At 38.0% G+C, this 23,931-nt stretch overlaps 1 protein-coding gene across 1 annotated transcript; it reads left to right on the forward strand.

The window, feature by feature from the left end:
• Positions 1-5,997: 5,997 nt before the first annotated feature.
• osbpl7 (oxysterol binding protein-like 7) lies at positions 5,998-23,931 on the forward strand. Its single transcript, XM_023949693.2, has 22 exons — positions 5,998-6,306; positions 9,821-9,997; positions 10,894-11,034; positions 11,122-11,175; positions 11,547-11,660; positions 11,752-11,880; positions 11,992-12,112; positions 12,374-12,492; positions 12,630-12,719; positions 15,648-15,798; positions 15,937-16,043; positions 16,139-16,295; positions 17,271-17,417; positions 17,501-17,637; positions 18,067-18,204; positions 20,671-20,734; positions 20,847-20,925; positions 21,245-21,389; positions 21,466-21,616; positions 21,826-21,952; positions 22,126-22,248; positions 22,904-23,931. The coding sequence occupies exons 2-22, from the start codon at positions 9,866-9,868 to the stop codon at positions 23,010-23,012; spliced, it is 2,535 nt and encodes an 844-aa protein (XP_023805461.1). The 5' UTR covers positions 5,998-6,306; positions 9,821-9,865; the 3' UTR covers positions 23,013-23,931.

The following is a 23,931-nucleotide window of genomic DNA, read 5'->3' on the forward strand; positions in this document are numbered from 1 at the left end:
CATCTTGTGCAAACTCTTATATTTTTATATGGTCACGGTTTTATAGTTATTTGTTCTAATAATCTGGTTGATTACATATAAAACACTGCAGTGCAAATGCTAGCATGACATTCATTAAAGACCCACTCTGATTATCTTTTGATCTGTTGTAAAAGCATTCCCAGTGGTCTTTTAAAGCGCCTATACCAGGGGTCACCAACCTTTTTGAGACTGAGGGCTATTTCATGGGCACTAAGTGGTATGAAGGGCGCCACAGGACCTGTTTGCTAAAAACTTCCTAGCCCCCCCCCCCAACGCACACACAAACACAATTTGACGACATCCTTTTGTGTGCCCTGTTTTTATTTGCTAATTTTACACACAAAAAATGCATGATTTTTCTAGACTCGTATTACAGGGGGTAAAACTCAGTTGCAGACGGGGCCTAAATCCAAAACACACTTTAGGTTGTGGGCGGAACAAGATAAACATTTATTTACAACACACTAAAGCTAAACTTTTAAAACTTTAAAACATTAACTTAACTTTAACTTTTTAAACATAAATATGAATAAAAACAGACAGGAATATTAATCCAGAATAATAAATATGTTCTGTAAAAATTATGCAAATTTGTACAAACAAAGCCAGGAAATATTAATAATTAGAAATAATAAATCAAATTATTCTGCTTTCTTTGGTCTTTTGTTATTTTTTTTTCAGAGCTGAAGTCCTGACATCATTTTTAGCAATAAGTTCATTTCTGCTTGGTGTGTGATATTCTGTGTGTGTCTTTGGTCCTGTGTGTGTCTTTGTGAAACGTATCAGAGGGATTTGATTATTTAAAAACCTGTTATTGTGAAAATCATGTTTAGGTCTCATAAAACATTAAAAACTAAATTACAGAACTCTTCACTGGGATTACTCCAAAAATATTTGGCCTTTTCCTGATTTTGTGCAACACCAACAGTAAAAATCCTCCAAAATCCTCAATACTTTCATAAACAAATGATCTATTGTTTATTTATGGTCTGAAAAAGTGCAGCTGTTTTCCAGCATGCATTACCTGCTGTCTTTATTTATACGTTACTATCACCAACTACACAACCGTAAAAAGAAATGTATATGGAAAATACAGACAAGTATTAAAAATGTCCGCAATAGTTAGTGAAGAATGACATTATTAGAATGAGCTGAGTAATTAAAGCCACCCGATGTACCAGGTGTTGCGCAATGGTCTCCGTAGGGGTGTGACGATAATCGCATCACGTCGCGGTGATGACACTTTTTTTTTTAAGTTCTTCATATGGTGCGTGATTGGAACTATAATAAACACATTAAACACATTAATCTTTGCTGATAATTTACTTTTTCTGCTAGTCCTGTGCTCAGACTTCAAGGGTTTCTGGGGGAAATATTTTATTACTGCTCTCCTTCACTCTCTGCGCTGCGCCTCTCACTCCCTCTACGCTGCACGCGGCTTCCTTTTCTTACACACACGCGCACGGTTTCAGCAGCACACACACATCCTCATTCTACAACAGAAGTTTCCGTCTGGCAAGGAAATACGACAAATTTACTGCGTTCTAATTGTTAATTTCCATTTTATTCATTTCTATTACAAGCTGCGTGCGTTCTTGAGTGCGCGACACGGCCGCCTGTCAGCAGGTAGTTTGTGACTGCTTGCACAGATTGCTGATGGTGGATGAAGGACACCTGTGTGGGAGGGCGTGGTCACATACAGAGCAGGGAGGCTGTCATTCTCTTATAGAGCACCAGTGCGCGGCCGTCGGGGGAAGAAGAGGAGGACTGTTGGAGCCGGTGCGTGGGGTTCCCGACACTTGGGCACAGCCTGCAGCAGGAGGACTGTTGGAGCCTGTATCGTTTGAGTTTGGCCTGCTGCTGGAGCCAGAGACGCGATGTCCGTGACATTTGGGTGCAACCTGCAAGGTGCAGGCAGGAGGAAGGCTTGGAGCCAGAGGTGCGCAATTCAGGACGCGGAGGCGGCAGAACACTGGCCACAGGTCTTCATCGGGGCGCGGACCAGTAAATCGCTCGCGTGGAGGAGAAGGGAGGCAGCACACCCTCAGGAAGATCTCACACTGCCATTTGGAGACACAGAGGGGTAAACGGGCTTCACCCCTCCTAAAGTTAAGTGTGCCAGCTACACACTGAGCTTCTATGAGCAGCCTGTAGCTCAGTCACCAGTGGATTTTAATTGGGTTTTATATGGATTGACTTTTAACTCCTTTGCATGACTGTTTTTGTGTTTTTAAAACTATTTGTGGATTTGCCTTGTTTTTATAGTGAACTGGTGGCTTGGAGTGCAGGCCTGCTCGTGTGAAGGACTTGGGTGTGGGACGAACATCAAGGCGGACACTTGGACAATGGCGTGATATGGACAATTACTACCGCTGTTCTCCTGATGTGTTGGCTTTACATGTGTTTTATGTCATTTTTGTTTTTAGTTTTTTTACCATTTCTGGTTTTAGACTGTTTTTATTAAAACCTTTTAACTATCAGGGCTTTGGCTGTCTCTGGAGCAACTAGCAAACTCCCCAGCAGATCCCTAAAATTTTTGATTGCTTTGGGGCCTCACCCCCACCCCTCTGACACGCCCGCTGGAGGATTTTGTGTGTGTGTGGGGGGGGCTTGTTCCTGTTCTCCTTCACTCTGTAACACCAAACATGAACGCGCACTGATTTCGATGAAAATCACCACATGTTATGTTTGGGAACTATTTTGTGCAGCGCAAAGTTACGTGTCTGTAAAAACAAAGGCGGAGCCTCCTGCCCCGCGTTCTTCATGGGTGTCAGGCTTCATGGCTACCGGAAAGGTGACAAAGTGTCTGCAGTCTCGTTTATTACTGGGCAATATATAATATTCCTTAGAAGATGTCTGTACCAGAGAGCACAGGTGAAGCCTCGCGTGCAGCTCCAGAGCGGTCCGCTGCAGAACAATCAACACGCATCCCCAACACACATGTGCGCGCTCCTTCCTCCTACACACGCAGCGCCTGACACATGTACACATAGTCATTCTACAACATCTATATAGTTGGTTCATTAGTTAGATAGGTAGTAGTTAGTTGTTACTGTTATTTGTTAATAAAGAATACTGCGTTGTAATTGTATTATCGACGCGGCAGCCGGGGGATTTTGTTTGGCCGGGGGTGGTGGTTTGCGGTTAACTGCCACACCGTGCTCCCTGCTAGTTCATCCCCACGGTGATAAAAAATTCCCCACCGTCACAGCTCTAGGTCTCCGTGCACCGTTTTACCTCGCAACCTACACCCCTTCCCCTTCTCTTCCTCACACACACGCGCCGATCTCTCAAAGGCGGGAGCGCCGATTCGCAAGTTTCAGGCCATTTCATACTCTGCCAACTATTTTACGATACCAGAACTTAAGTGCCACAATTACTAATAGCAAGCACTGAATCGCCACCCTCTCCTATCCAGGCAAGTACTGTTGCGCCAGAATCTTAATTCACTATCCTCTTATACTGAGGAGCGGCTCCACTGGACATGTCGGAACCTATTACCCGTGCCCCATGCAAAGCACAATCCCGGTTTGTTGAGAACAACACTCACATAAGTTAGGGGACAATCATATCTGTCCGTTCATTTAGGACACACCCACCACCAGCCAAACAGCATTAACCTCACATCTGCTCACAGCTCCCTCACTTATGGTGAGCGATTTAACACACCGGAGATTCCCTACTTGTCATTGGGCCTCTGTCAGTCTCCTCCCCCTCCCCTCTCTGCTTGGCTCCTGATGTGACTCAGATGCTGCTACTTACCTCATCAACCGCCTGCCTTCTTAAGGAGCTCCAGGACCAGTATTCATCGCCAGTTCGTTGCCCCTGATGGAGCATAGTATGGTTGTCACGTTTTTGCCTATTGTCTCAAGCCCGCACCTAAAATCTTGTTCTTACCTGTCTCCAGGAATCCATTGTCACGAGTGGTCGCCTGAGTCTGCTATTAATCTGGAACCCAGCACTGTCTGCTTCACCGGTCATACTTTGACGAACCTGCTGTTCGCCAGGATCCACGGACAAAGCCACCAGTGATGCCACGAGCCTACAGGAACCCGTCATCCTCGTCGTGGGGTCCCCTCGGAGTCTGCTGCCTCTCATACTCACCAGTGATTCTGGATCTGAACATTAAATCCATTTTCCAACCACGCCAGAACTCACCTGTGTCTCCTTCCGGGTTTCAACGTCTGGGTCTATATTGTTCTGCTAACCATGACACCACTTCTCATGAGTCTTAAAAGCTGAAGGTGGGGCTAACCCTCAGATCGCCACAATGTATTGATTTGCTATAGGAGCAGTGTTATTTTTGGAGCATTCCCTGCGGGGCGCCACAAGGGATGCTCGGGGGCTCATGGGCGCCCGCGGGCACAGGGTTGGTGACCCCTGGCCTACACCATGCAAAATATATATTTTTTAGCTTTTAAGTGAATTATAATGTTGATTCCTCACAAAAAGAAACCCCAAAGCTGTATTTTTGATCCGTTTATGCATTTCTGAGTATTTCCTTAAAAACCTGCTCTTTGAGCACCAGCCCCTCCCAACCCACAAAAACAAGTGGGTTCTCACGAGCTGACATAGAACAGTGAGAAACCCCCCCCCAGGACGAGTCTGCTCTGCCAGCACCGCCCCCAGGTTAACACAAACACCCACTTTTTCCACAGAGCTGGCAGTGTTTAGCCAAAATGCTTTCATTTTATATTCACAATATTCACATCCATCTTTGCAAAAGTTTGAAGGTTGTTTGTTTTCGTGGGCAAGACGCAGACACGCTGCCAAGGCTGACTCTAGGATCACATCATTAAATGGGTGGCACCCACAGAGCAAAAGCCGGTGCCTCAGAGGCCGAGTCATCTTCTGGATTGGAAAAGATCTCTGGAAAATAACAAAAAATTAATAAGAAAATGTGTTTTTGTGTGCCAAAAGTAATATATTATCATGTACATAGCTATAGTTTACTATAAAAGGCTTACAGATAGCATGGTATACTCCCTTTAATTATGATTGTGCCGCTTTCAGTAAAAATAAGACTTACTTTGGGCGGTACTGGTGGCACAGAGTGAGCCTGCTTCATTTCCCATCATCCCCTGTTTACAGTCTCCTGCTAGTTTAAAGCTGCTCACAACCCCAAGCTAACATTACTGGTGCAACAGAGAGGCAGAACAGTATTGGAGCTATCCATTCATATTGTTTTGATCCAGACACCAGCTTGGATGTGGAAATAGATCTGCTCATCTACAAGTGAATATATCAGAATGGAGCAGAGCAGGAAACTTATGGCCTGCTGTTGTGAATTTTCTGTAACAACTTCAAGATTTTGCCATTTTAAAATCTTGCTCTGATTCACTAAAATTTGAACAAACAAATAAAATATTTAATATAAATATATATAAATAAATAATCATCATTATAAGAAATGTTAAGAACATGTTAAAACACCAAAAACACTAATTACATTGGAGTAGGTCTTTAAATAATCCCAGCAGATAGAAAAATGTTAAAACACATCAGTGGGAGAGTAAAAAAATAAATAAAGGTTGAACCAAAGCAAAAGTGGTCACTGGTCCATGTGGCTAATCTGTAGATTACAGCACAGTAATCTGGGTCGATTAGTCTATTATGGCCAGATTTTTATAGAAAGGCATTAGTGACACTCAAAATTCACGCCTGATAATTCTGCAGCAAGAGAGAAAATAATTGGAAACCAATGAGGAATGATTTAATAGTTTATATTATTAAAATATGAAGAAAAATGTAGATAAATGATTGAAGTTCTCATGATAGGTGTGATGTTAATTAGTAGCTAAAATTTGCTGTGAATTATTGAAATAATGCAAAATCAGTGACATCCCCTTTTATATATTCAATTATAGTTTGAAAATTCACAGCTTTATTTCAGATCTGTACACTTTAATGTGTAGTCTTGATTGGCACAGTGAGAGGAGCCTCATAGACTTACCCCCATCAACATCTCTTGTAGACAGTCTCTGTAATTCCAGCTAATGCGGATAACGCTCAGAACACAGTGCGCATGGTGCACAGCCGCGCCTGGATTTGGAGGCAGCCCATGTCTCTCACCGGCACAGAGAGGGCACGACCTGTCAGATTATACAGTCAGATTTAGTGATCATCTGTGAATATAACAAGTATTTGGAGTGCTTTGTTTGAATGTGCACGGACAAGGGGACGCAGGGTTTGGAGCGGAAGCAATGGTTTGTCATAGATTAGAAATGTGCAGATGACACTAGTCTTGGATTAATGAAAGGACAGAGATGATGAGTGGATTTTCAGGTAAGAGCTTTTTTTTCTTTTTAAAGATACATTTATTGATATTGAAAACAAAAGAAAGAATTTGTTTTGATTTAAACAGCACCAAAAAAAAACATAGTTTGTTTGGTTCTCATCTATTTTGACGCAAGAAAAATGTTAAAGGCTTAAAGATTAAGAGGTCCTACCTGTCTGTGTGTTGTTATTTGGATGGATTTAGATTGAAGCTTGCAAATTAACTTAAAAATACTATTAGAGGGTTTAAAATAAATGGCTGAAATAAAATAACATTCAGTTTAACTGTAAAGCTTTTATCTTTAGAGTCCAGATAAATCTGAATTATCATTCCAAAATCTCTTTTGCTGAATTAACAATTATAATAGACATATCCATCATTGCTTCAATTTCTAAACAAAAAAGGGATTATAACAACATAATCTGTGCATCGTAACTCCACCCCTGGCATGCTGTCTCCGCCTTGGTTGTGTTTGGACACCATTTGTATGCATCCATATGAGTGTGTGTGCTTTTTTAAAGCAAGAAATATTATCAGTGTTAAATTAACATTACCTAAAAATGAAAAAAAGTTCAATTATAAAGATGGATCTTTTTATTTAGGAATCTTTAATAGAGTATGCCTTTCTTGTGTAAAATCCAAACAAGTGTGTTCTCTGGGGTTTCTCTTGAGTAAGCAAACTCAGGATCCTTCAAATCCCTTCATCCTGTTTCCACCACATCATGCTTTCATTTCCGAGGTCAGTTACTTCCCTCATCTCTTTCCCTTACGTAACACCAAGGATACCAGAGCTGGTTTACATCTGCACATTTCACACACACGCGCCACGCACAAAACACGAAAACACATCAGCAGAGCTGGACTCTGACAAGGAGATTTTCCAACCTGTTATAAATCCAAAAACCCACCTGTTTGTAAAAACAAAAATACAAATGACGGAATTTGTATTTTAACAGAGTTGGAAAAAAAATCCCTTTTATTTTGAAAAGTGCGTAAAACTTTTTAGAGCAATTTTATACATTAAAAGTAGACTTTGACATGGGTCTTTCAAACTGGAAAGGTTTAATTTGTAAATATTCTCATGCTCTTTCATGCTGTGTGAGTTCTCTCTGCTTTAAGATCAACTTACTTGGTGTCCAAGTTGCTAAAAGTATCTTAAAACATTTGAAGAAAAACCAATTAAGCAGAGGTTAATCCTCTCCTCACAGGCAGTGTTGGACATGGTGTCGCATCAGTGGATTAGCAAGACAGAAAACTGGCCAAAACCCCCAAAAGCCACTCTCTGGTTTACCCTTGGGTGTGTTTGCCATTTTTCTTATTTACACATGCTTGATTTTTTTTCTATCCTTTTTAATCTGTTTATTTTGTACATATAAAATTTTACTATAAGAAAAAAAATTCTTATGCAACAAAAATATAACTTTTTTTCTTTACATCCCTAAACATTTGTTTCTTTGTGGCTTTATAAATTTAAAATTTAAAACAAACAATTTCAGTTTATTGTTTGTTGGATTTTTGTTTCATAAAGCAGCCAATGGGGCCTCTTGGACATGTTTTGTCCAGGGCATTAAAACTGGCTGATCTGGCTATGGCAACATTTTTACAATATGTTTTATTTTTAAAAAAACACTGAAAGTCTAAATTAAAAAAATGAAAAATCCAGTCATCCAGCCATCAAAAAGCCTAAAAATCTCTGTTTGAGGGTAAAATAAAACGTTTTTAGCTTCTATCGTGGCAGACAAATATGTTGAGTAAATCTTTACAATTATATTTAATGTGTTTTTCCCACTTTTATTTCACAGTTAGAAACAAAAGCAATACCGTATTTTCCGGACTATGAGTCGCACCGGAGTATAAGTCGCACCAGCCCAAAAATGCATTATAAAGTAGAAAAAAACACAGATAAGTCGCACTGGACTATAAGTCGCATTTTAACTTTCACAACCTCATATGACACAATCATAGCAGACTGTTTATCTAATAATTTCACAGTAATTATTTCTCATACTTATTTATTTATTCCTTTCATGAAGCATCATTGGCCAACTAATACTCTGTTTTAATCCTGTTTTTGTAGAAACAGTTTTCACTTTTATTGCATTTCTGAATCTATGAAATCAATGGAAAATAGAATATTATGTTGTTAGCCTTCAAGATCTTACTGTAAAAAAAAGTTAGCTGATTCTCTGAGTCACTTAACATCCTCTTAACACTTAACATACCTCATACATCAAATTGACCCAGGAACATCATCTCTGTTCCTCACAAATGAACATAACAGGAGGGTTAACACTGTATTTATTTCAATTTATTTCTAATATAAGTCGCTGCGGAGTATAAGTCGCACCCCTTGCCAAACTACGAAAAAAAGTGCGACTTATAGTCCGGAAAATACGGTAAATACATGCTCTATTTTTATGACAGGTGTAAATAGAAAATGGGAAACATGCAATCTGTATAAAATGGACAACAGTTCTGCTTTGGTTCCAGTTAAAATACTTTATTAATAGTTTACCTGAGCCGACTCTTTCAGAAGTGTTTAAATGAAATTTCTCCTGAAGATTCCGCTCAGTATTTGTGGTTCAGTGAAGGTATAGAGGTTCTCAAGAGCCCTTTAAGGCAGTTTTCTTTTTTTACCTTTTATTGTGTTTTCTTCATTTGAAATGATTTCAGGAGATGATCAAAAGACAAATAGTTTAGTGAAAAGTTTTGAGATCCAGAATTAAAAAAGTACTATTATTATCAAAATAGACAATTTTGGTAATTGAATTTTTATAAATCAGACATTTCAGTTAGTTTTAAAATTATAAGAATTATCAAGCAACTGACAAGCTTAAAGTGTTTGAAGTGTTTCAATACATTTTATAACACAACTGCACAGTCTATTTGTCAGTTTCAAAATAAAAGATAAAATAGTTTATTTTTTGCTTTTGAGTAAATGTATTTTTCTTTTTAATCTGTCTAACTTTTGATTTTTAAAGGGAAAGTTCAATCATTTTATTCCCACATACAAACCAGGCTATCAATTTTCTCAAATACTATTAAATTTCTCTTTGATTGTACGGTCAGTGTTTTCTGTTGACTCAAAAAGGGATGTATGTGTGGCTGAACGTTTTCTGTTTTCATGTTGAATCAGCACCCGTGATTTTGTGTGGATCTCTCCGCTTTTTTCTCCCTGTCAGGGACTCAGAGGCTGAGCAGCCTGATCTGCTCTGTGCTGGGAGGTGGGATGGGGGTTTGGTTAAGGAAGCTTCTGCAGCCAACTGTTAAAAGAGAATGCTCAATAAGTTACACAACCCAGTGGATTATACTGTTCACCCTAAAGAACATCAGTCAGAGGCTTTAAAGGAAGGTCATGTCTGTCCATTTTGGTTATTTGTTTAAACTACCACTACACTGTTTTTAAAATCATGCATTTCAATGCAAAAAAAGGAAAATCAAAGAAAAATAGAAATGGTTTTAAAATTGTCCCACTTGTAGAGCAGAGCATTTTATTTGATGTTTCTTTTACTCCTCAACAAGCTGCCAGTCACCACATGGAGCAGGTTTTGAGGTCCATGCTCTGAAATGGACTCCAATGGAAGTTCTCTCAATCGCAGCCAGTCGCTGGCGAGTGGTCTGGAGAAGACTTCAGTGACGTGGAACAAGCGGGCCCTCTCCCAGAGCAGCAGCACTCTGTCATCTCGCCATTCCAGACAGGTGAGCCACACATCACTCAACCTTTTTATTACAGCCTTGCTTTACCGCTACAGCCAGTTTTAACATTAGATACATTTTCCTTAAAAGGCAGGAGCAGTAAAAGCTGACAGATATTGTAGGATTCAATGCTTTTTAAAAAATATATTGTTACATTTTAAGCAAATATCAAATTTACTTGATGAGGAACCCCCCCCCCCCAAAAAAAAACATACAAACTACAAGCAAACTGCTTCATTAATAAATGCAAATATTAGTGTACGTTAAAAAATATATATTACAAAATAAGTAGAATGAGAAAGTAAAAACAGGTTAAAAAAGCAACAAATTAATTACATGTGAAAAACAAAACAGAAGTTCTTCCTTTCAAAGAGAGTTTAAATTGATAACATAATTTTTAACATAATTTTAATATCACAAATTGTATAAGATATGTATTTTAAGGAAGTCAGTTTTTAATAAAACAACTGATTTGAAAAAAGTACAATATGAATTGGCTCACAAAATTGTATTGAGTTTTGTCAATTTTTAAAAATTCATAAAGTGAGTATTTTTGAGTATTTTTAGTTGTGACTATTAGTGAATATTTTTTCTTTATAAATTAAGGTTAATGAAAACAAACATTTTCTTAAATTATAGGATTAAATCATTAACATTTCAAACCTGTCAGATCCTCCATAAATATAAAAAAATGCTGTTTGTATTTGTTAAGTTCTTTATTTTCTTTTGGAATGATTTTTCTGATGAAATGTCCCCTTAAATGTTAATAGAGCACTGGAGATACTGTTTACATATTATGGGTAAAAATATCAATCCAACTTTTGGCAATAATTATTAGGCAATAATATTAGCAACATTATTAGGTGTTAATCATGAGCTCTCAGTTATGTTTTCCATAGATGATCAAAGACTGGGAGGTGATTGATGACCTTGTAGTAGAAATGCGTGCAAGTGAAAATCCTCAGGAAATGACCCCACCAGGAATCTGTGAAGGATATCTTCTAAAGAGGAGAAAGTGGCCTCTTAAAGGGTGGCACAAGGTGAGAAGTATTTGACGTCAGTCAGAAAAGAGCAACACTTTTTTCATTCAATTTTCTCCTTTTAAAGGGAATTTTTTTTTTTTTCAGCGATACTTCGTCTTAGATGGGGGAACCTTACGCTACTCCAAAAATCAACAAGATGTGAGTGACCCCTAAAAAAAACAACAGTCAGTAAATTATGTTAGAACAACTGTTTAACATCATATCTTGTCTACAAAAAAGGAAATTGTTTTCCATTTGTGAAACAAGTTTTTTTAGAATTGCCAAAAAATCTTATTTTAGACACCAAATAAGTGTAAAAATATGTGTATAAATGCAGCTTTTCTCAATTTATTTGAGTACTATTTAGTATACTTATTATTGTATCTTCCTTGTTATCTATATTTTTATTTTCTGTCCAAATGTATCCTTTTACTGTCAATCTTTATTTATTCTTTGATTGAATCTGACTACCTTAGAGTACCTCTGAGTACCGTCTTTTGTCAAACACCTGAAGCTCTTATTTCTTAAAGGTTTCTAGAGGACGTATCCAGGGTTCCCTGGATGTCAGTCTGGCAGTCATGACGGTAAACAAGAAAGCAAACCGGATTGACCTGGACACAGGTGACATTCTCTATCATATGAAGGTGAATGATCATCAAATTCTGATCATTTTTTACTATTGAGAAATGCTGTTTCCTCACAATGACTAGAGAATTGTTTATTTGCCTCTCAAAGGCAAAAAGCCCGGATCTCTTTTACATTTGGGTAACTAAGCTACAGGCCCACCGCTTCTTCAAGAAGAATGAGACAGCTCATGCTCACAGCCGGGGTGGGACACGACAAGCCCAGACAAATGGAGATCTGGTGACTGCCTGCATAAAAATTCAAATTATTAAAATATAGCAGTGCAGTCTTTACAAATGAGTTACGTATGTCAACCATTGAGTGAATTCTCTTGTATTTTCCCCTCAACAGGGCACAGAACTGGGGGATTCCGCTGGAGCATCTCAAGCACTACCTTCAACCAACACGGCAGTAAACACAAAGGTGTCTGCTTGGCTGCAGCAGAGCCATCACCCAGACACGTGTGCTCAAGGTAACACTCCCCTGCAGATGCAAAATAAAATGATTATGGACCACAAATGTGACCCTTCATTAATTAAAGTTAACAAATGCAACACATAGTTTTTTTGATTTATTACCATCATTTTAACAAAATTAATGTCTTTTGAAGATATTTATTTGTTTAAAATGTGTATACTAGGAAGAATACAGCCGTCCCTGGTAACCTCCAGAGTGTTAGGAATCCCGTGGTAGAAACTCAGGAAGAGAATAAACCTCTTATGTTTACTTTCAGAGTTGAACCGTTGTAATTTGGATCTCTCTGAGCTTAACCGCCTAATCCAGAGGCTCCAAAATCTGGAGGTGGGCCAGACCTTTACTAATGGAGAACTGCAGCGCATCATCAGCATACAGGTATAAACACAGGGACAAAAAAGTGATGATTTTGTGGATATAATAGTCTTCATTTGACAAAATGCAAAAATCTAATTTATCTAATTTTTAGTTAAACATAAATAAAAAAATATTGATCATAAATTATTTTGGAGCAGAACATCTCACTTGAGAAGCCAAAGAAATCAAAATCAGGAAAGATGTGGGGCCACTCACGCACATTGTCCAGAGTGGAAGCCCTGGGAATGGTAAGAACGTTCTGCAACGTCTTTAAATGTGTATGTATTGATTTGACTCTTCACATGTGTGAAGGTTTATACTTATTTAAAATGGATTGTGATAGAATGCATACATTAAGTGTCACTGGTAACTACTCATTAACATTTTGGAGCCTTTCTCTAATTTAATCCAAAGCCTATTCGTGGGATTACCAAATCGGTGAGTTACCAACATAGTGGGCATCTTGAGACGTGACGTGAGACTCGTCTTTAAGATCCTGAAGACGTGACTTGACCAATAAAAACAAACAAGCTATCCTTTTTTTTTTCTTCACATTTGCTCTTTCAAAAATCATTAGTTGCTGAGAATTACAGAAATAAAGTTACCCTTCAAATGTTTCTAAAACTTCTACATTGTTTTAATGAAAATGATTTTCTTAAATCAGCAAAGGTATTTTTTTCTAATTTTTTTCAGGTTTTTGCGGTTTAGTCTGGTATACAGTATTTGCTTATAATACTTTTCCTAAAACAACAACAATTCCATGCTTTCTCTGCAGAAACATTCAAACACCATGTGAAATCAGAGATCAGTTAAATACATTTGCTTGCTCATTAGAAGTTAGAATCCTTTGGCTTTAGATCCACTTCCCCACGTTTTGTCTGAGCTGCAAGTCAGAGTAAACAGACGTTTATGAGACCGTCAAGTTCTGCAGTTGTATTGTAAACCCGCAAAGAAAACACAGAAAGCACTATGTATGCTTTCGTAAAGCCTTTTCCCCTCCTTCTATCTACTCTGACTTGCAGGAAAAGCACAGGTGTAACTGATAACATGAACAACATCTGGACAGTAAGAATGAAACACATCTTTACCTTTTACATTTAAAGGAATCCTTTAAATTTTATTAATTTAAAAGCAATTTTAAAAATATAATTAGTTACACCTTTGTATGACAAACAATTTATTTCACATATGTAGTACACACTTCACTTCCTTTGCTTGTCATTTAGAATGGAAAAAGTCATCAAAGCAATATTTTTTAAAGTAAAGTAAAAAAACGGGCTTTCTGGAATCGTGAAAATTGTGTTTTTACCAACTCAAGTCATTTTTTTAAGCTTGTTTGAAATTGACCCAAATGAAACCATGTCAGTTGACCAAATAGCCACTAGATGGCTTCTGATAAAGGACCCATGGTGACATAATCTAAGAGAAAAACCATCAGAGATGTGTTTTGTGGTCCACTTGGTCTGTGGGACCTAAATCACACATATTTTTCTTTCAGGGGAAAAATGGGTCTAGGTGCTTATTGGATATGCCAGTTTGTCCATATATACCCATAAATAAAACTTTGATTAATAATGTTTTTTATTCATTGTATGATTCATTACAACTAATGTCAACAGTTATTTTGGGACTTTTATGCCTGCATTAGCATGTTCAGTGTTAGGTTTAAGTTTTAGGTGTTTTGCCTCTGTAGTTAGAATTGGTGTTAATTACAGCTGGTAATGCTTCAACTCTAGAATGACCACGGTGTGTTTTAACAACCTTTTACAAACTACTGATTCACCACACTTCATATCCATCTGTCTTCACTATTAAGGACTCTGAACAAACTATAATTACTGCTGCACCATCACATGAAGAGCAGTATACAAGCTTATCTCAAAGAATCCCTGTTTCAGTGTCACGAGGCTGCTCATAGAATTGCACATTTGCTTTTGCTTTTTTGCAGAACAAGTTGCCGGTTTTAATTTCATGAAATAGTTGTGTTCTTTTGTAGTTCAATATTGCATCAGTTCTTCCTTTAATAGTTGCAAAAAAATATATATATATATAAAAATTTGAGCATTTATCCTATAGATTAAAACGTTAATCCAAAGAAAAGTTAAAGATTTTAGATTTTTAAAGGTAAAACTCAATTTGGAATTTTACTGTCCAAATGAATTACAAAATATTACCACTGAGCTGTTTCTTTCCCATTAAAATTATGGTATGTACAGTTTTATTATAGAGAAAACTTTAAACCGAAACTTTGAGATTAAAGCTGTCAAACAGTTAAAGTGAAAAAGCTGTAAAAACGACCAAAAAAAGGAAGAACGAAAAACCGTTTAGTAAATTCTTTAACTGCCGAAAAATAGTTTCATCATTTTTATTTTTGTTGCTATGGTTCTTGCGAATCTTTGCTGTCATTTTCTGACTCCATACAGAAGACAAAAAATCAGACGAAAGAGAATCAAGTTTTTAGAATACCATGCAGTTGTCATCCAAAAAAGAAAAAAGATTAAAGTGAAACAAAAACTTACAAAATTTGAGTTTGCTCTTTGAGCAGTTCCACACCGCACCACAACAACAAGATCTCACGACAATCAGTTTGTGTTAAATACTGAATGTTCAGTCAGTTTTTGTTGTTATGAGACATGTACTACTTAGTTTTTGCTTGGGATTGGGTACCGAATCGAAACTCTATGCCACATTGCTGCCAGTATCATAAAAAAACGCGAATTGTGGTGCTCTGAAGTGGGCCCAAGATGATAAAAAGAAACACTTGAGACGCGTAGCGTGAAACATATCAAATCGCCAGACTCATGCAAAAACACACCCCTAGTATTTAGTCCTCTCTTGCTTTGGATCACAAGATGACCCAATTTGGACGCAATGTGGAGAACCTGAAAAAAGGTTATGCAGTATTCAGATGTTCAATAAGCAGGTGCAATACAAGAACAGTGTTTCAGACTTCATGTTCTCTTCTTTCAGAGGAGCACTTGGATCTGTTTCAGCTGCAGACACCTGATTCGTAAAGAAATACATGTAATATTTATGCATTTGCAGCTTGAAGTGTTCCTTGCAATCTATAAAATTGCTGCTTTTCCCCTGGCTGCTCATTGATAGATTTTCTTGTGACACCTGGACACATGATAGCAGATGGGTAACTGTTGTAACCTCTCCTGTTCGCCTCACAGCTGTCCTCCAGCCACCTGAGTGGCTCTTCCCACCTTGGAGCATCAGTGCCCAACATCCCGGACTACGTCTCCTCTCAGCTGTCCCCTCCCTCTGTCCTCTCACCTGAGAGCAAGAAAATCCAGCAGGACATCTGTGCCATCTCAAACCGAGGTCAGAAAAAAAGACACACCTCTTGACTATTTTGAATTAATTAATGACCACATTTTTAGATAATTTTCTTTGGAGTATCATGGTCAACAAGATTGCTGAAATAACTGGATGTTGCTTGAATTTTCTCTGCTCTCTTAGTGTTGGCTTCTCTGAAGTCGGTTCATGAATCGTTGTCCCTGGAAAGACAGAAGCTCCAAGAATCCTGGGAAACCAGCAATGAGCACCGGTCAAATACACTAGCTGTGGTAAGAGAAATGCATCTAGCTTTGCCACATTTTACCTTTTTATTTATTAACACTGCCTTTCGTTTTCCTGTTTATTTACCCTTCTCAACCATTAGCCTGCACCGTCCCACGGACCCCCCTCTGTGGCAGATTCAGCTGCCGAGTACTTTGATGCCAGTGACGACGTTGTCTGGGGCAGTTCCTCTGAGGTGTCTGATGAATCTGGACTCAGTGATGGAAGCACCACCAACTCTGAACCGGAGGAGGGACATGGTGAGTGCAACAACTGATAATGTCTTCAGCGTCATCCAGAATTTTCCAAAAGAAAAAAAATCACCTCTAGTACCATCCACAAATTTGAACTCCTCCTAGGGATTTCAATCTATTGCCTCCTAAGTTCTCGAGCATCAATGGGAAGCTACTTGGAAAAAAAAGTTGGAATTTGTAGATGTTGAACAGGGTTAGTGTGGCAAGTTCTCAAAAGTAGCATTCCACTGCTGTTTACTTATTTTTCACTGGAGTCTGCTCAAGCTGAATGAAACAATATGACACAAGATACAACATTTTAGGAATGTGGGTGTGGTTGACAGAAAACCAAGGAAATCTAAACGGGTTTTTTTGCCCATTCTTCTAAAGATTTTCTAGACCTTTTTGTCATCCCCGGGCAACCAAAACATAAAATGGTTGCTATGGACCTAAGACCAACAGAAAAGGCACATTTTAGAGAAAACGTATTTTTTAAAATTAATTTGTCATATGAAGCTTTGACCAGGGTGGCAGGGGCAGAGAGGAAGAGTGAGGGGCGTGTAGTGGCTGCTCTGTCAGTTAGGGCGGGTCAAAAGGGGACGGTTGTTGTCTCCAAAAACAAACGGTGAGGTTAAAGATCGACAAGTTTAAAAAGTTCCATTTGGTATAGGTTTTGGTATAGGTTACTGTGTCTACACCACCAAAAAATAAATACAATATTAATAATTCAAAAAAACTGGAAGCAAACTTTATTAAATCTGTCAATAAAGTCCCACTGGTAAAAATTAACAAGATTCAGAAACAAGGTTTTGTTTAAAGGCATTTTCTCCATTCTGGCCAAAAATGTCCTAATTCCCACTAGAATTAATTTTCCAGTGTCAATATCTTTGAAAACGGATCGGACTTTAGCTCTTTTGGTCCAGAACAGCCATCTAATTTAAAGACTTTTATTTAACTTTTTCATCATTTCCAGCATTGTGATTCTTTTCTCCAACTCTGCAGCATCAGCAACTCGGAAGTACAGAGCAAGCATTTCCAGAGCTCCTAATAGTCTTGTTCCTAAGAGCACAGGACGCCGGACAACACTGCCAGCACACTGTCCTGACAACAGCCACGTGGGCCTCATGGCCATCCTCTACAACAACATAGGCAAGAGTCTTCCGCTTCATCACAGCACAAAACAGGTCTCCAACTGTGTAAGCCTCTAAGGCTCAGTTGCTGGTTCTCCTCAGGTAAAGATCTGGCCCGAGTGTCCATGCCGGCGGCTCTCAATGAGCCGGTTAACCTGCTGCAGAGGTTGTGTGAAGAGCTGGAATACAGCGAGCTGCTGGACACGGCCTGCAACACTCCAGACCCCTTCCAGAGGATGGTGGGATTTCACCCAAATTTAGAAACTTTGTTCTTTATTTACTTTTTCCTGATCAATAACAACAATTTATTAACACACAATCATTTGTAATACATATGCAGTTATTTTCAATTGGTGGTGAATAGGGATGAACAGGTTAAATGTTAGTAACAGTTTGGAATCACACACAACAGCAAACAATGGTTTCCTATTTATCTCATGATTGAATTCCAGCAAAATAGAAAAAAACAGGATAAGAAGCCAGATGAGAATAAAAACAGTTATAGGAAAAAAGTTTTTTTTTTTCTGTCAAAATCATGCTGTTTTACATAAAAATTGAATCAAACAATAACATGAAAAACCAAAAGCATTGGCCTTTTTGGTTTATTTTTTATGAAGTCATGCTTTGTTGCAAAACATTGTAAGAGCATTTGTGTTTGTATTTTCCAGGTTTACATAGCTGCATTTGCTATTTCTGGTTACTCCACTGCAATGTTTAGAAACCGCTACAAGCCCTTCAACCCGGTGTTGGGAGAAACCTACGAATGTATCCGAGAAGACCGAGGCTTTCAGTTCATCAGTGAGCAGGTGAGGTGGCTTTGCTGCAAGAGCCAAGAAACAGACCTGAAACAGGAATGGAGGCTTTCTTAAAGCTGGAGGAAAAAAAAAAGAGTAAAAAGTAAAAGTTTTTGTGATTTTCTTTTCGGTTTTTGGACCAGGCTGTTGTTCACCTTTCAGTACATTCTGTCACAGCGAAACAGCTTTCACTGATTTGCACAGGTGGTTTGGCAGAGATTTTTACGTCGGATACCCTTCTGGATATAACCCTGTATTTTATCCTGGCTGAGAACCGGCACAGGCTTGTGACTACATAGTTAGACAGCAGCATGAAAGGGTCCTGCCTAAGGATCCACACTGAATCAAGGTCAATCAGCACCCTGGGAATCGATCCTGTGCTTAATCAACTGAGCAAATATGTGGCAACAAAAAAAAAAAAACGTAACAGGGAATTCAGTTTTTTGGCTGTCTAAGAGCTTTCATCTGAATTTGTCTTGCTGTCTTTAATTTTTTTTATATCCTCTCTCTGCACTTCCCTTCTATTAATTCAAACACTTTCAGATCGCTGCTGATTCAGGGTTTAATGTGTGAGGATGCACTTTACTTCCCCGGTGCGACTGTTGTTCTCGAAGAAGTTAAAATACATTACCATTCTCAAAAACAGTCATGTAATCTGCGTGCGAACCTTAAAACAATTCTTCTTTACCTTCATGTCACCACAGATTAACACTAAATTAAAGTATTAAAAATCAGATAACGATCCTGATTTGATTTCCTTTTATTTTCAAACACAAAACAAAATAGTTAAACATGATAGGCGAAAGAGATAAAGTGCTCAAAAAAGCTAGTAAGTTGTGTTTTTTCTTAATTTGTGTTACATTTTTCCTCATTTTGATACTTTCCCCCATGTTATTTCACAACCTCACCCCACAGACAGAGGTGACATATTCTTTGTGTTGTCTTTACACAAAGTTGTTTCATTTACTTTCCTGGTAAATATTCTCCTTCTCTTTCCTCTAGCAGTTTTTGTATATTCTGTGCAAGAATGATTTGCATTGTATTATGTAATTTTTATATCTGTAACCTTTAGTACCGGTAATTGTTATTTATGGAATAAAATGCTGGTGTTTTTTTAATAATTAATGACTTATTCTTATGGCTTGTTTTTGCAATATGCATAATGACTGTAGGTTTCATTTGTTGGTGTTTCCCCATACGTCTATATTTGAGGTTAAGTGGAACTACCTGCAGCCAAAAATGACTTTACGTTAGTTTGGAAAACAGGCAGATGAAGATTAATTTCCTCTCACATTATAGCTAACTCGCTGAAAAGTGCATTAAGTTTTTTTTTTTGTGTGGAAATTCTTGAAATAGTTTGTGAAGACAACGTCTCATCTCTCTCAACATCTCTTTAATGTCTTTAGAAAACCAAATGAAGAAATAAAGAACCAAAGACTGATAATGGCTTTATAGTGGACTGAAGATTGTGAGAGTTTAAATCAGGGGTCTGCAACCTTCAACTTAAAGAGCCATTCAGACTGATTTTTTACTGACCACAACTTAAATTGAGCCACAATCTACTTCACCCTTCAGAAACATCAGGCACCGATTTATATCCATGTTACTGTTGCAATTATGAGAAATATAAATGAACTATTGTGTTTGCATGTATAAAACATAAATATAAAGAGAAGACAAGCTTTTTCCAAAATATCAAATAGTTTAAAATTTCTGTTAGACGTTCACATGACTTCCTTTCAAATGTGAGCAAATCCAGCAAATATAGTCTAGTGTAATGACAGCAGTGATAAAAAAACAACAAACAATTCATTTTACCATTTGTGTTGCATCTCAGCCAGAAATTTGTAAAAACGAAATCAGAGCTAATCAAATGAGCTCTACTGTATTTTTGAACCATAAGGAACACATAAAATCATTTAAATTGCTTAAAAATAGAAAATCTGCCTCATAATCTGGTGCACCTTAATTCTGAATACATGGTGCTCAAAAATCTGTCAACATGTTTATTTAGTCAGACTGTAACACACACTGCCCTTCAACTGTTTGGTAATGAGTTGAATAAAGATTGACTTGGTTTACTATTTTTTTTCCATCGCATTTACTTTTTGGTTACTTTTTTAGATTAAAAAACTTTTTGTTTTTTTACCCCATAATGGAGAGGTAAAAGAGTCACCTGTAGCTCTGGAGCCACAGGTCGCAGACCCCTGGTTTAGATTCTTGAAACAAATTGAAGAGCAAAGTTTTGTTTCCTCAGCCAGTCAATCAAAAGTTTGTAGCTAGCTCAATCACTTGCATGATTATTACTCTTATTTGTTGTGTGTCTTCTACCTGGAGTTCAACAGTGTTTGGTGGTCACTATTTAGGATATTTCCATTTTTATGAATTGTTTTGAGCTGTCTCTGCAGCTAAAGTCAAGGTAAAAACAAGTCTGCAGTTTCTAATACTCCACTTTGAGCCTTTTCTTTGTTTCATCAGGTCTGCCACCACCCTCCCATCTCAGCCTGTCATGCACAATCAGAGAACTTCACCTTTTGGCAAGGTGAAGCTTCTGTTACCAAAGGGAAACTGCTGTTTATTATAACATTTCCTAAAAGACTTTAAAAATGCTGTTGCTACTGCTGCCTTTTACATCAACTTCCACTTCTTCACAGATCAAAGGTGGAAAAATAAATTCTGGGGAAAATCACTGGAGATTGTGCCAACAGGAAAGGTTAATGTGACTTTGCCAAAGTAAGAGAACTTCATCTTAAAGCTTGTGAGGTGCCATTTTTTTTAACAGTGGTCTTTCCAAACAGCTGCTGAGGGCGCCATCTACTGGGAGTTTTGTCATGAAAACATTACAAATGTGTAAAACCTGTCTTTTAAGTATTTCTTGTTTAATGAAATGACCTGTCAGTCTGGATCAGTCAGTATTTTTGCTTTTTATCTAAAAGATTAAATCATTTACTACAGAAAGTGAAAAATAAAATTTCTGTTATCTAGGAAAACAAAACATTTTGACCTAAGCTGCTCGATTTTTGTTGACTGATTGTTTTGGATATTTTGGCAGGTATGGGGATCACTATGAGTGGAACAAGGTTGTGACCTGCATCCATAATGTGCTGAGTCAGCAGCGGTACCTGGAGCACTACGGAGAGGTCACCATCCAAAATCTCAAAAACAGCATCTGCTCCTGCAAGATCACATTTGTCAAGGTGACTGAAACTTTTGTCTGCTGTCACTCAACTTGTCGGACCAAGTGTTTACCATCACGTGACATTGTGTTTGAAGTCTCGTTACTGGGGTTCGGACACCAACAAGAATGAGGTGCAGGGGACGGTGATCGACCAAAGCGGTAATGTCATTCACCGGTTTGGAGGACTTTGGCACGAAGGAATCTTCTGTGACACTCTTCCAACTCCAAAATGTGTTTGGAAGCCGAGTAAGTTTGGCCTTTTACTTCCCAGATAACTGGCCAAGAAATTCAAGTTTGAACTAGTAGAAGTCTAAAAGCGAAGGCAGACTATCTATAAAACACTAAAGTAAAATGACTCAATGCTGCTTCTGCTAAAACCTGACATCCGACAGAATGAAACCAAAAGAGTCAGGTTGGTGGAGCAGCTTACCTGAGAGGCGTTTGTTGTCTGACAGATCCACAGCCTAAGGATTACTTGATTTATTATGGCTTCTCCACCTTTGCCATGGAGCTGAATGAACTCACCCCAGACCTGAAGCCTCTTCTGCCTCCCACCGACACCCGCCTACGCCCAGACCAAAGGTCAAACATCCCCATCTATTTGATCCTTTCTATGATCGAAAACCAAGAGTAGATTTGAAAGAATTTACCTTATTTAGAGAATCCAAAGCAGAATAAGTTTACACCTAATACTGTAGTAGAGGTGCTTGGAGGTGGTTGGTAAACACAGGAAAACATCTTTAAACTTTCTGCAGAATGCTGGAGGAGGGAAAAGTAGCCGACGCAGACAAGATGAAAGATGACATAGAGGAAAAGCAGCGGGAACGGAGGAAGGAGCTCTCCAAAAAAGGGGAGGAGCATGTCCCACGCTTTTTCAAGTAAGTTTTAATCACTTAAAGTACCACTCCAATCAAATTCATGTTTTTGGTGTTTTTTAAAACGTTCTTGTGGCATTTTTTTTCATGATGGAGGAAATTTAAGTTTAAAATTGCATTTCTGAGTATTTCTTTGTTCAAATTGTTGTAAATCAGGAGCAGATCCAAAAATGGCATTTGAAAAAGAGTTTATTTGTTACATAGAAAACAGGCTGGGTGGTCCACAAGCTCCCTGTGCCGCTCCATTCTGATGCATCTCCTTGTAATGCATCTCCATGATCGTCTTTGCTTTCCAAATCTGAGTATATGACTCTAAACTGTGCAGGTGGATAGCTCCAACATTTCTTTCCCATTTTTGTTACACGGCTGATGTTAGATTGGGGGTCTAATCAGCAAAAGATGATTAGAGTGGGACTTTAATGTATTTACACCTTTGTGCTTGTGAGTCACATCAGCATTTTGGAATTTTACTCAAAAGTTATACTTTTACCTTTAATTAGTCCTTCATCAACCAGTAAAAACAACTGAATGGATTTAAGGAAATTAAGCTACAAAAAGTCTTTTATTTTGAAACTTTCCCTTTATTTGTAATTTGTCTGCTATGTGAGACACTGGTGTTAAATATTGTGCATGTTTATATTTCCATGTTTGTCCTCAGGAAAGCCAAAGACTCCTCTGGACAGGATGTGTGGCTGACGAACAGCACATATTGGGAGCTCAGAAAGAATCCTGGTTTTGCAAACCTCGATAATGTGACTCTGTGGTAAAAAGACTCTGGCAGAACCTCATCAAAGAGGGATAAAAAGTAAAAACGAGGCTGAAACTTGAGACAGCATGCATGATCCGCTCCATCTAAGAGTGGAGACTGTGCTTCTCATCTCACTCCATCTGCAGACCCATGACTGGCTCATGGGGAACCTCTTTCATAACAAATGGGGAGTGCAAAGAACTGTAGAGCTAATTAAGACTTTTAGAATTATTCTCAAAGCAATCCACATAAGACAGTATGTGGAAAATGGACTTAATTGAAACTGTTGTTTTAGCTTCACCTAAGTTGAACTTTCCTATGAAATATTGAAAAGGATTATTTTTACCTTCATAAAGAGAAATTAAAACCACTTTTTAAACATTTGCATCTTCCACCATTCCCACTATGCTTCAGATATGGGATTGTTTTGCTTTTTTTAGATATTTTATGATACTTTATCCTATTTTTTGTGATTTTCAGAGTTCCCTCTGAAACCGATTAAGCTGTATTTCTCTATCAGGTTTGCATAGACATTATTGTTTTGTGTATAAATCTTGAGGTACAGTAAATTCCATTTTGTTTACAAGTAATTCACTGCAGTCCACACATATGTAGGTTCCCTGCATGTGTTTTGCAGCAGTTTAGCTGATAATAATTTTCTGGAACACCTGGATTGATGAAAGATGACGCCACCCAAGAAGGAGGCGAGGATGCATCTCTCAATCTGCTTTTTCTGCTACAGATAAGCCAGATAATAAATGAACAAATTGGACTTATTATTAATTAAAATTTGACATGATAAAGTACCATGCAATAAACACCTTTCAGGAAAAATGACAAAAAAACATATTTTATGTATTTCATTATTAGAATGCTGTTGCTTGCAAAAATGTTCATACTGTATTTGTTCATTTATGCAGTATATTAAATTGCAAATT

This window comes from Oryzias latipes, chromosome 19 (genome assembly GCF_053564925.1).
Source record: "Oryzias latipes strain Hd-rR chromosome 19, Olatipes_Hd-rR_3.1".
NCBI lineage: Eukaryota > Metazoa > Chordata > Actinopteri > Beloniformes > Adrianichthyidae > Oryzias > Oryzias latipes.

What these genes read in the sequence shown, in the direction of transcription:
- osbpl7 (XM_023949693.2), top strand. Translation starts at nt 9,866, where the DNA reads ATGGACTCCAATGGAAGTTCTCTCAATCGCAGCCAGTCGCTGGCGAGT. An exon ending in GGTCAAATACACTAGCTGTG is followed by an intron (nt 16,044 to 16,138) that starts GTAAGAGAAATG and finishes CTCAACCATTAG; the next exon opens with CCTGCACCGTCCCACGGACC. An exon ending in GCAAGATCACATTTGTCAAG is followed by an intron (nt 21,390 to 21,465) that starts GTGACTGAAACT and finishes TTGTGTTTGAAG; the next exon opens with TCTCGTTACTGGGGTTCGGA.